The sequence below is a fragment of the Apis florea genome, unplaced genomic scaffold (genome assembly GCF_048593485.1).
Source record: "Apis florea isolate Af1SG1 unplaced genomic scaffold, ASM4859348v1 contig_3803_pilon, whole genome shotgun sequence".
In the NCBI taxonomy this organism is placed as follows: Eukaryota; Metazoa; Arthropoda; class Insecta; order Hymenoptera; family Apidae; genus Apis; species Apis florea.
In genome coordinates, this window is record NW_028256864.1 from 1,182,564 (window position 1) to 1,195,970 (window position 13,407).

Consider the following 13,407-nt stretch of genomic DNA (forward strand, 5'->3'; position numbering starts at 1 on the left):
TCTGTTCTAGAGATATTCAAATTTATCTTTTTTTTTTTTATTAACGAATTAATTTTGTAATTTGCGTCACTTAGGTAAGTATAATTGATAAACGAAGACAAACATATATTTATATTCTTACTTTTATACAATAGTTTTAACATTATACATGGATTATTTGACAAAAAAGAAATAAATTAAATATATAATAGAAATTCACAAAAACAGATTAAATTAGAAAAATTTAATCAATTTATAAAGCCTTAAAATATTATGTGAATGTTTACAATTTTATAAAATTATACAAAATCATAATCCTGGCTCTATAAATATGGCAGTAATGTTTTATGAAATATTTCATTATTTTATATAACAATCAATAAAAAATAACGAATAAATGAATTTTCCAAATTACACGCATATATTATTTCTAAAAAAAAGATAGAAAAAAGAAAAATTCTTTTTTAAAATATATTTTTAAAAAAGCTCCATGCTTTTTGTTTTGTCACGTTTTGTTTAAGTAATTATATTAATCTTTTTTAACAAGATTATAAGCATAAGTATTTAAATCAAAGTAGCATCTTGTACTATTTTTTGTTTTTTTTTTAATTAATAATGGCCATATTTCATCTACTATCAATGTTTTTGACAGCCATACTATTTGTATTTTTAATACAATATGGGCTATTTGCTATCTAAGTGATCCTCCATTGTAAGAATACAAATGTTGTCACCGATTTTTCAAATAATAACTTAATCGTAATAAAATAAAACTTGTCATTAAGAACCAACTTGCAGGGATCGACGCCAGTACATAATATCTTTCGTCTGGAACATTGAAAAAATAATTATGTTATAATTTTTTTGTATTAGTAATGCGTTTTAATTTAACTTTTACATAATTTTAAGTACATACAATAACATAATTATAAGTTTTATACATATATTTATATACATATATTATGAACAAAAAATAGTCAAGAGTATCTATCATATAAGATAAATCAATAAGAAATATTATCTAAAATAATTCATTATCTATCTTTTTTATCAAAAAATATGTTTAAATGAATTATGTTACATTTTAAAGCACTCATATAATTTAATTTTTTTATATTTTATTTTTTCGAGATATTAAGATCTTTAATTTCTCAATATATATTTTTTAATGCTGTGTCGTAACTGATAAAAAGAGGAATTCAATGATTTTATAATATGATGATTGAATTGATTTTAAATTTTTTCGTCACATATTTAAAAATTTCTTTGTGTTTTTCAAAATATTATTATAATGATGAATTATTCTTAATTATTAATTTGTCCAATGCAATTTCTCGATATTTTAATATTCTATTATATCTTATATCTTTTGAAGTTTTTTTGATATATTTTTATCAACAATAGTTTTTAATATCAGAGATAAAATTCTACAAATTTAAATCCGCCAAATATGATTATTATTTATCAATTAATAGATATCACATTCTATAATGAACGAAATCTCATGAGCAAATGAAATAAACGAAATAAACGAACTTTATTTAGCAATAATTGTAATATATTTTTTTCAAAAATCTCATATTTTTTTAAGATTCCATTTATAAAATTTATAAGAAAAAGAATCAATTGCACGATTGTCTACAATGCCACAACAGATTTAATTTTATAACATGTTTTGTATGTTATGTTTTGTATTTTGTATTTGAATAGATTTGTTTCTCATTAAACTTTGATTTTGAAAGAAATATCGAGAAATTATGTTAGAAAAACTCAATTCAAACATTTCGTCAATCATTAACATCATTTTGAAAAATGCAAAGAAATAGCGATAACTTTAAATAGATATTATGACGCAATATATTAAAATTAACAATTACGTTCAACATTTATTTCAAATTTGCAGTTCAAAGCTAACTAAAGTCAATTCAAAATCATATAATTAATCGTTGTATACTTTTTTCCATTGGTTTAATATTGAAAAAGATTAATCTTAAAAAATTCAAATTCATTTTGAAAAATACAAAATTTAAAAATATTTATTTAATAAATTTCTTATTTAATAAATTTCTTAAAATACAACATAATTCATTTAAAATAATTTTCAATACAATTAATAGGTAATTAGTTATTTTAGATAGAAAATTTCTTATTGACTTATGTTATATATATGTAAATGAAAATATTAATTAATTCAATATTAATAATTAAGAAAATATTAATAAATCATTAACAAAATAAAAAAATAAAATATTATTTAATGAATACTAAAATTATTATTATTATATTTCATAAAATATAAAATATTTTCAAAAAAATCATTGTAAAATAAAAATAAACACAAAAGTTGGTATAAAAAAAATATTTGTTATCATTTAATTCAAACAATGTAATTTCTTGACTAATTCAATAATAAACAATTTTGAAAGCAAACGTTTTTAAAATCCTGTCTTTCTTTTCTAATATTATCTTTCAATTTCTAATATTACATATATTTTTTGCATATTCTTATAAATTTTTTATTATGAATCTAATTTTTTATCCTATATAGTGAGTCTTTATTTTATTAATGTTATTAATATTTCTTCATTTATTTTTTCTATTTTGATGATTTAAATACATTTTTTTTATATACATACATGATAAAAAATAAATTTCATTACAACATAAATATGCTATATGCTATTAGAATACTAGCATGACTTTGTTTCCAAATTTATCACACTTTATATTATACATTATACATTTATCTTTTTAATTATTAATAAAACTAAATGTCAAAAATGAAGGAATTGGTAATTTTATATATATTTTTTAATATTCATAAATATAAAATATAGCATACTATATAAATAATAAAATAACTGATTCAGCAAATAGCAGATGCGCCGTAATATGAATAATACTATTATTGTAACAGCTTGTATATATAATCTAAATCGATTAATTTATACGTTTAATTAAATGAAAATGGAGAAATGCATGTACGCTACCTTCAATTATTATCAATTCGATAAAATGATTGAATTAATCAAAAAATGTATTATCTGTATTATCTGAACTATTAAAGCTTATTTATATAAGTTATAAGCAAATGAAGTTTTTATTAGAAGAAATAAGATAGAAATACAGTAAAATTGTTTCTATTTTCATTATACTACCATCGCATTCGGTTCTCATTTCGTTTTATTTAACGAGAACTAAAAATTGCTTCTAACTTCATAAACCTAAATCAACATTTTTTTATACCAATTTTTGTATTTGTTTTGGCTTCTAAAATCCAAGATTTTTCAAAAGTGTTCTACGAATATATTAACATCTTGTATAAACAAGATCTAATAGAAATCAGAAATTTGTTTTACCATTTCATATAAAGAAAGGGAGAGGAAGAAGAGGAAAAATCTATTGCTCTAGTAATGTACTAGATATAATCACAATAAGCACATGCAGATAGAGAATAAATATTCAATATGGAATAAATCAATAAATTTATAATAATAATTAAAAAATATACTTTTAAATATGCCTAGAATTTTAAATTTTAATTGCTTAATATTTTTAAATTTACCTGTCATTTGATCAGATTTCTTTACTGCTGCCCAACCTAAACTTCTTTCAACTGCCATCTTCCATTTTTTATATCTGGCATCTCTTTCTGCAACAATAATATCTTATAGAAATAATATAATATTTTTTTTAATATAATATTTATAAAAATAATTTAAATTATTTTTAAATTCAGAAATTTTCTACCTTCTGGTGTTGTTGTTGGTAAAAATGTATCAGTCGATACTGTTTCTATTTCTTCACCTTCTAATTCCCAAATATCCACACCTTCTGCATAACCAGCTGCCATTGCCGCACCTAAAGCTGTAATATCTGGCATTGTGGACCTAACTATTAATATGCACAAATATTATTATTTTATATTTTTCCTCTGATAGTATTTAATAAATTGTACTTACATACTGGTGTACCACAAAGATCTGCTTGCAACTGCATAAGAAGATTATTTGTTGACATTTTTCCATCTGTATTTAACTTGGTCAATGGAAAACCACAATCTTTATACATAGCTTCTAAAATATCTCTAGTTTGGAAACAGACAGCTTCTAATGATGCTCTTATTATATGCTGTTTTGTTGTAAATGCAGTAAGTCCACAAATAATTCTATAAAACGTTTTCAATCAAATATATATGCATTTTAAAAGAATAGAAAAAAAAATTTATAAATTATATTTACCCTCTTGCATCTTTTCTCCAATATGGAGCATATAATCCTGTAAAAGCTGGCACAAAATATACGTCGCCAGTACTAAAAACACTTTGTGCCAAATGTTCACTTTCATGTACATCCTTTATGAGTTTCATATTATCTCGTAACCATTTAATAGCTGCACCTGCTACTGCAATTGAACCTTCTAATGCATAAACAGCTGAACTTTTTGGACCTAATTGATAAGCTACTGTTGTAACTAATCCATGAGAAGAATATACTCGCTAAAAATTATAAAAATTTATAATTATTAATCAAATATTCAAATAAAAAATCAAAAACACGATATTTTCTTATTACATACTGTTGTTCCCGTATTACAGAGTAAAAAGCATCCACTTCTATATGTGTTTTTTGCTTGTCCTTTCTTTAAACAATTTTGTCCAACTAAAGCTGATTGCTGATTTCCTAAAATCTAAAAATATAAAGAATATTATATCTAATATATACATATTGATATTTTGATTTTTTCTTTATTTTAAAAAAGTAACTTACACCAGATATAGTGATACCCTTTAATGGACCAATTGCAATTTTTCCATAAATTTCAGCACTGCTTCTAATTTCTGGCAATATTTGCATGGGAATATCAAAATATCTGCACAACGTGGGATCCCATGAAAGAGTTTCTATGTTCATTAACATGGTCCTTGACGCGTTTGTTACGTCAGTAATATACAATCCACCGTCTTTGCCACCCGTTAAATTCTGTAACCATTTTTCAATGAATTCTCTGGATCATGAATGTTCATCATCTATGTTTCCTTTTGCTGTAAGGCATAATAATTGTTTGCATATTCTAAATAAATTCTACGTTCAAACACATCGTACTCACATACCCAAACAATCCAAGTATCCATCGTACCCACTTTACATCGTCTATCTCGCATCGCTTTTCTAACAGTAGGCACATTATCTTTCATCCAACGTATTTTTAATGCTGAAAAATATGGACTCACTGGCAAACCACATAAAGGTTTAATATGATTCTTACTTTGATCCGGAAATTTAGCTATTATTTGATCAACAATCGAATTCGTTCTAATATCGGACCATACTAAAATAATAAAAATATTAATGAGCGTTGTAATTATAAATTTGACCAATTTAATTATTATTGGGAAATACCTATTGCATTGTATAATGGTTCGCCAGTCATTGCATCCCATGCTACAGTAGTTTCTCTTTGATTCGTAATACCAATTGTTACTATTTCGTCCATTTTTAAACCTAATACGTCTAATTTCCGTATAACATCTTTGATGCAAGCTTTTACCGCAAAAAGGATTTCTTTGGGATCTTGTTCCATCCATCCTTCTTGCGGACTTATTTGTTCTATGTCGATTTGATGAGATGCCACTTCAGCTACATGCTTCGCATTGAATACCTGCAATATAATTTAGTTTTATATTTGTTATTTTGAAAAAATATGCATTCAATCAAATATGCATCAAGTTATTAATATTAAGAATATAATAATATTTTATCTCAAAATCAATTCATATAGATAACTATTCACTCAACTACAACAATGTCTCACCACAAAGCGAACAGTTCGCGTGCCAACATCAATTACTCCAATAAGAGGACCTGGTTTTTTTACTGAACTTGGCATTGTATCTGAAATAGAGATATAAAATTTAGTTCATTAATTTAAGAATGTAAATCTGACAAATACAGTTTTACAAATTTAAACGTGAAAGAAAAGAAAGTTTTCGGGCAACATTAGTAAAAGGACTGTATAAATCTATTGAAATAATATTACTGATCAACGAAATGAATTTAATAATTCTGTCGTATTCATGTTCCACAAGAAGCACAATACGTTTTATTATCACGTTTTATTATGTTTTTCGATAACCCACGCTTAGGTTGAAATGATAATATGTATTAGTAAGATTAGAGATGAACCAAACACGTGGTTTGCATAAGAACTTTTTGTAAAATTTGTTGTATTAAACATGACGATTAATATTTTATTGTATTTGTCAGATATTTTATCATCTTTATACAAAGATATAATTATTTTTTTATTAATTTATTTCATTAATCTTATCTTGTTATCATATTTTTCATTTTTTTAAAAACATTGTTAGCAAACTGCAATTTATATGCATTTTTGACGTGTCTAAATTTTCCAGTTTTAATTACTATTCTTAAATATCATTTGTCAATTAAAACAATGTTTGTTATTTAGAATAAAATTTTTATCGTTAATTTTAGTTTTATTGAAAGAATTTTTCTAATAGAAATCTTTTTCTTTATTAACTTGAGACAAAATTTCTAAAATTGATAAAATTTATTAAACAATGAAAATTCTTTACTTACATCATTTTTTTTTATTAGTATGAATTTACTGAGAAATCACATAAATAATATGCAACTACAATACTAGCAATAAACTAATATTAACAACAATTTCAATATCACAGCATAAATATCACAAAACATTTATTAATTAAAAGAACAATTAGATCTACAATTCGAATATTGAAAATATATTCTTTTAAAAATTTAAAAAACAAAAATCTTTCGATCGATTTTATTAATCAATCATATTATAAAATTTTTCCTTAAACAAAATTTATTATTTTTAATGTCACTTTATTAAAATTGCTTACATTTAGAAGAAGCTTCTTTAGAAAAGAGGAATTTAACAAGGATTTCAATTCTTATTGCATCATATGAAAGAAGTGGGAATAATCACGTGATATCGTTGCGATTTTTTTTATCATAAATATGCGAACATTCAAAACAAAAGAAACATCCATAAACATTCATAAATTTATTCAGTTAAATCATCTTGTATTTTACTTCTATTTTATAAACTCCAAGTATTAAGTCCGGAACATTCTGTAGCTTTCACAGGAATAGATTTAAATATATGAAAATAATACGACACTTTATTTCAAAAATAATTTCCATTTTGTTTGATAATCTTTCATCTCTCAGATAATTACAAAATTTTTCTTTCATAAAAACTATTTAATTATTTGCAAAAAATTTATCGAGTTAACTCCTGATTGCCTCCAAAGAATTGAATTCTAAAAGAATTTTTTAAACATCAAAAAAGTAATAATTTGACATCGTAAAAATATAGACAATAGATTAAAATATTTATAATCTGAAAATCTGCAAGGATTCATCGAAACATATAGTTAGTATATTATTGCGAAAATATTATTGTCGTTCTCCACTTATATTATTTAATATAAAATCGAATATACTTAATAGAATCGAATATAGATAAATATATTTTGAGAACAAAAAACTACTCTTTTTTATTAGCCAAAATTTTGGCTTTCTCATTCATTATGCTAGCAATAAGCGCAAAATTCATATAGATGCAGATTCATGCAGATCTAAGAAATTGCATGATTTTGCAATGATTTAATAAATACACATTCATAAAAGATATCTTGATATGCATATATAAGATATATCTAAATATACTATAAATAATATTAGTAATGCAATATATATATATATATATATATATATATATATATATATATATATATATATATGTATATATGCATAAAATACGTCTATTTATATGATATCGATATTATTTGTATACAACATCTAATTTTATTAAAATATGCGTATATCATTCTTTCGCATATAAATTATTATTTTTTCAATTATCTCAGGAATCTTGTCTTCTTTGAAAATTGTATTTTTTTATAAATATATATACATAAATTTCTTCTATAAACATCATACTACATAATATTTCTTGAATTTGAAAAATCAATTTTTTAAAGTGTTCGTACATTACTTTAAAAACTCAAAACTTTAAATGCTCAAGTTTAAAAAAATATAATATATTCATATTTTTTAACATTGATAAATATTTAAATTTTTTGTTTGCTAAAAAATAATATGTATTTAGTTGTTACATATTATTTTTAAAATTATTAAAGTCGGTCATTCACGCGATCTTTCTAATAATTTACTCGATTATATTTATCATAATAATTCGATAAATCTCTACATGCAATTGGAGAATGATTTTTTTTATACATTGTTTGGCAATGACATTAACAAAATACGAGGTCATCAATCTCGTAATCTTTCACGCGATATATTATACATCAATGTACTATTTCATATACGATGCCAACATTTGTTGTTTCGATTGCAAAACTTAACATATCTATTCGAATATTCATACAATCTTATTTTTCGCAAAAATGAACATTATATTTAAAAAGCTTCCGGTATTTCTAAATTTAATTCATATTAAATAAAAATAATAACAGTTTATAATTGAACAATTTCATTTTAAATTTAAATAAGATTAATTTAAAAAGAAATCAAGATATGATTGCCCACTTTAAATTAAATATATATAAGATGCAAATATATATATGGAATGTAAACGGAATAATCATACATCGCACGACATTTATATAGATATATGTATCGTCAATTATTTTATTTTTTTTTATTTTTAATTAAATTACTAATATAGAATTATTATACATATTAATATATAATTATTATGCAATTAATAATTCAATATATCTTTTCTTATTAACAAAAAACTCTTCAATAAAACTTCAAAACTCTATATTTAAATTCTTCATTTTATACATTATTAAAAAGAAATTTTTTTTTCTTTTTTTTTAATTATTATATTTCAATAAATATCAGTTGATCAAAATCGCAATTTATCTCAGCGATAAAATATTTCTGATAAAAACATTCGAATATTTCAATTTCAAATATTTATTCGAATAGCAAGAAAAAGAAATAATTTACCAATAACTTGATAAATAAATTTAAAAAAAAATATCGATTGTACGATTTTAAGGAAATTTATCAAGAGTACATCAAATTTGTAAATTAATAATAATTTTAATAAATTAATTAATAATAAAAATTATATTATATATATATTATATAATTAATAATAAAATTATAATAAATCTTAATAAATTTATCTTTTTTATACTTTTTTTTGAAATGTAAAATAATTAAACGACTCTTTTTATATGAAAATATAATTAAAGACAAATTGATTCAACTGACCTTTCTCTTTAAATGAATAGTATTTGAAGATACTTGTTTTGCGACCGGTTTGCGTGCGCTCCAGTTCCGGAAAACTGGATTCATCAAACATTCCATCTTCGTCTTCCTCAGTTTCTTCCTTCACCTCTGGATCCCCGTTCTTCTTTGCAACCGCTTCCGCCTTCTCTTCTTCCATCATCATCGATTAATAATCCAATAACAGCGACACACGCGCTAATTCCCACGAAACAGGAATACACCGTAATTTACTATGTTCACAAAAACAAGTGCCGTCAGTATCGAATCATTTAAGTACAAGCTTCTAACTACAAAAAAAATTACACCAATGAAGGTCAATTAGAATCATACTGGATTTATTAGCATATATCGGACACACTTTGATCAAGAGAAATGCGCTAGAACCACCGATATTTTTTTCACCTGTTTATCTTTTCCTTACCTCCCGCTTCGTCTCACTTCAAACCGATTACGTATCATTCGACGTTTCGTTTCTGTTCGTCTCTTAAGAATCGTGTGTCGTCCACGCGTTGTAATCATAGCCAACAGCGACATTCTAAAATTAACCGTCTATCATTCGATTGCAATTTCACGCGACTATTCCAAATTATCCGTCCTTACTCGCATTTACATGGATCTTCAGTTACCACTGATATAGAACTCAATTCATCGTTATTTATGCGATGCAAACGATGCAAAGAATTTTGTTCATTTTGTTGCCGAATATATTGACATAATTTCATACAATGAAAAGAAATCATACATAACTGAACTTATCATAAACTAACATAACTGAAGAAACCAAAACAATTTTATTTTTGAATAAATATATAAATATTAAATAAAAAATTTAGTATAAAAAAATCTAGAAAAAGAGATTCTTTACTAATTTCAATGATTTTGGAATGTAGAAGATAACATTTTGAATAATTTTTTCCTATGCATATAATTGTCTCTTAATTTTCAAGATATTTGCAAAAATAATTGTTAAATATTGAATACTGAATTTCGTCTATATGCGTGACACATATACCTACATGTCATCATGAGACTGCCATTTATCAACTATTCGTAGACATATTATGGCGGCTAATTCAAAAATAAAAAAAAAATATATATATATATATATGTATATAAATGATTTAATATCACCATACTTAGTATCTATTAATAGAAACTATAACGAACTTAGGCATTCCATAGATCCTGAGGAATATAAAAATAAACTATAATAAATAAATAAGTATAATAATAATAATAATAAATAAGTATAATAGTAATAATAAATAAAATAATTAGTTAATAGAGTTAATAAAACATTATGAAATTATAATTATAATAGCAAAACCAGATTCATATTGTAATAAATTGATTGCTATGATTAGTATATTATATTGTATGTATATATTGTATATTATATCTTCGTTTTCTGAGAATTCGAAAGATCCGTGAAATGCTCAAGTTCAGTTTTGACATGATTTAAATCCATCAAAATTCATAAGAAATTAGCTTTTTGAGTGATTCAATCGTTACATATAAAATATTAATATATTGTGTATCTTTGAAGAATAGATTTTAAAGACAACAAAACAAATACAAAAATATATAAAAATTTGAATATTATTTATTAAATTATTTATTATTAGAAAATTATTTATTAAGTTATAAGTAATTTAAGTTCGTATTGCGAAATATAAAACGAAATAAGCGAAATAAGAGCAGAATACAATAACAGATATAATAAAGACAAACGGTTTCATTCTCTTTCCGTCTCATTTTATTTAATTCAAACTTTAATTGCTTCGTGCACTCGTTTAATAAATAAACCTTAACCGATTTTTGTGTAATCAATTTTTGTGTTTGTTTTGATTTCTAGAATTACCCCAAAAACGCATAAATATATATATATACTCTGTATGCATCACAAAGGAAACATTAAAAAAGATAAATTAAAAAAAATCTCGTTTATATCCATAAAAAAATAAATTTTCGATAAATTCATCCGTACATAATATAAATATTGATTGCCAATTGTTAACTAATCATTGTTGTATATACTATTACGAACACATATGTATAAAATTTAATAGAATAATAATTATTTTTTAAATATTTCGAAAATTAAGATTGAGTGACAATTATATGTATAAAAAAAATTTATTCAAAATCTTATTTTTTTATTTTATTTTTAACATATTTCAAAATCATTGAAGTCCATGAGTTTTTTTTTCTAATAACTAAAAACTTTATCCTTATGATTAATATTCGATTTGTAATTATATTTGCATTTCATAATAATTTAATTATGGATATATATATATATATATATATATATATATATATATATAATATATAATAAATTATATATAATTACAAATACATCATAAGATATATTGAAAAATAAATTTTGCGAACAAAGTTTTACTTTCTTATTATTGAACAAAAATTTATATGAAAATTTCTTAGACTCTTCTTAAACTCAAAAAAATATATTTAAAAAAATATAAAATTTAATATTTAGAAAATAGTTTGGATTTTTTTTAAAAATACAATGAAAAATTAAAAAATATAAATTAATATATATAATATAAAAAAAATAGAAGACAATCAATAAAATAAAAGTTACAAAAAAGATAGTCCCAAGTTCACTTCCACAGTTAGTTTTACAAAGTAAACAAACAATTTTCGATGACGACACGGTTTAAAAGGCTGTACGTGAAGTACCGGACACATGATGTGGTCTATATTAATGGCCGCATAATGCGCTGATTTTTACCTGGGAAGCATCAGACTATCCGACAGTACTCTTATTGTTTCTCTCTTATATACAAACTGCATAGCTGATCGAGCACTTGCGAGAATATACCAAACCGTAGTAGCCATCTAGCGGCAAAATTAAAACTAAAGCTTTTATAATCCTCTAGAAGTCGCTATATTACTTGGCGCAAAAATATAAAGAATTCTATTTGCAATATAAAATTAGCAAATTATTTTTAAAATTTATAATTAAATGTTATAATTAAAATTAAATTGTAAAAATTATTATTTAATTCTACATCACTAATATTTATATAATATTTTTTTAAATAAATTTTATTAAAATAAACATGAATTAACTTGAAATTAATATGAAAATACTTATTTTTAAGAAATAAAGAAATATTTATATTATTTTATACATTAGATTTATTCGTAATTATAATTTGATTAAAGTAATATAATGAAGTATAAATTAAAATTTTTGCGATTTTATTCGTCTACATCATTTATATATATGAATTTATTTAATGTTTATTTGTTAGCATATTCGCAATATGAGATATTAATTCACTTTCCAGTAAATGATTCAATTTTCTACAAACAAAATTTAATATTAAATTAAAAATATAATATTAAAAATAAAAAAAAACTAAATTATATTTATTTCTTTTTTTAACCATAAAATTAATTCTTATATTAAATACATTTCATAAGCTATATCTTTAATTATGTCAGTAATTTATATTTAATAAAAATCTCTATATATGACTTTATACATAAGACAAATGAAATATAAATATAGTAACATCTAGTTTTGATATATTCGTATTCAATGTGCGTCACCCACGTGCTATGGAATTATGGGAATGTTATATCACCTTGCGAATTATAATGATGAAAAAAAACACGAATTATAAATGAAACGTCTTTATTGAGCAATTTTTCTTGACTGGCAATCATATTTTTAATAAGAAAAAAAATGTTTAAGACATTATAAAATAAGAAAAACACATTAAATACTTACGAAAATGTTGCAGTTGACGGCCGGCAGATGAATACTTAACTTCTCTGTGTAGAAACAATTATAATCAGTATTTAAGTGCACGATCTTTTCGATCTGTATTTTTTCAATAAAGTATGTTTGATTCAAAAATAGTATGAAATAAAAATCAAAGAATATAATATTGGCGGCACTAGTGAAACATAGTACTTGTCATATTTTCCACTCTACTATACCATAACTTATTGTCGTCTGGTGGAGAACACAAGACTCTAGCAGCCATATGTCGAAGCTAGCGCCTTACATGATACATATCTTATTCGATACTAGAATTTTCTTTAAATAAATCTTAAAAATTTT

At 22.9% G+C, this 13,407-nt stretch overlaps 1 protein-coding gene across 10 annotated transcripts; it reads right to left on the reverse strand.

Moving 5' to 3' along the window:
- Window positions 1-84: 84 nt before the first annotated feature.
- Window positions 85-13,341, reverse strand: LOC100866631 (glycerol kinase 3). 10 transcript variants are annotated; one of them, XM_012492563.3, is made up of 12 exons: window positions 13,072-13,341; window positions 9,291-9,538; window positions 5,794-5,873; window positions 5,382-5,640; window positions 5,093-5,310; window positions 4,749-4,961; window positions 4,558-4,668; window positions 4,221-4,477; window positions 3,942-4,147; window positions 3,730-3,873; window positions 3,545-3,631; window positions 85-807 (listed from the first exon to the last, which is right to left on the reverse strand). In XM_012492563.3, the coding sequence occupies exons 2-12, from the start codon at window positions 9,469-9,471 to the stop codon at window positions 710-712; spliced, it is 1,854 nt and encodes a 617-aa protein (XP_012348017.2). In that variant the 5' UTR covers window positions 9,472-9,538; window positions 13,072-13,341; the 3' UTR covers window positions 85-709. The 10 variants fall into 10 exon arrangements, with proteins under 10 accessions (XP_012348017.2, XP_086773064.1, XP_086773063.1 ...); XM_086916938.1 differs by having other exon boundaries at window positions 3,545-3,646; XM_086916937.1 differs by lacking the exon at window positions 13,072-13,341 and adding an exon at window positions 9,730-10,067 and having other exon boundaries at window positions 3,545-3,646.
- Between the last annotated feature and the right edge of the window lie 66 nt (window positions 13,342-13,407).

Excerpts from the sequence above, each read along its gene's own strand:
- LOC100866631 (XM_086916935.1), bottom strand. The coding sequence starts at position 9,471 with ATGATGATGGAAGAAGAGAAGGCGGAAGCGGTTGCAAAGAAGAACGGG. Across the intron at positions 4,962-5,092 it reads TGGATACTTGGATTGTTTGG|AATTTAACGGGTGGCAAAGA; the intron begins GTATGTGAGTAC and ends AAATGGTTACAG. Across the intron at positions 4,478-4,557 it reads TCTGTAATACGGGAACAACA|CGAGTATATTCTTCTCATGG; the intron begins GTATGTAATAAG and ends TATAATTTTTAG.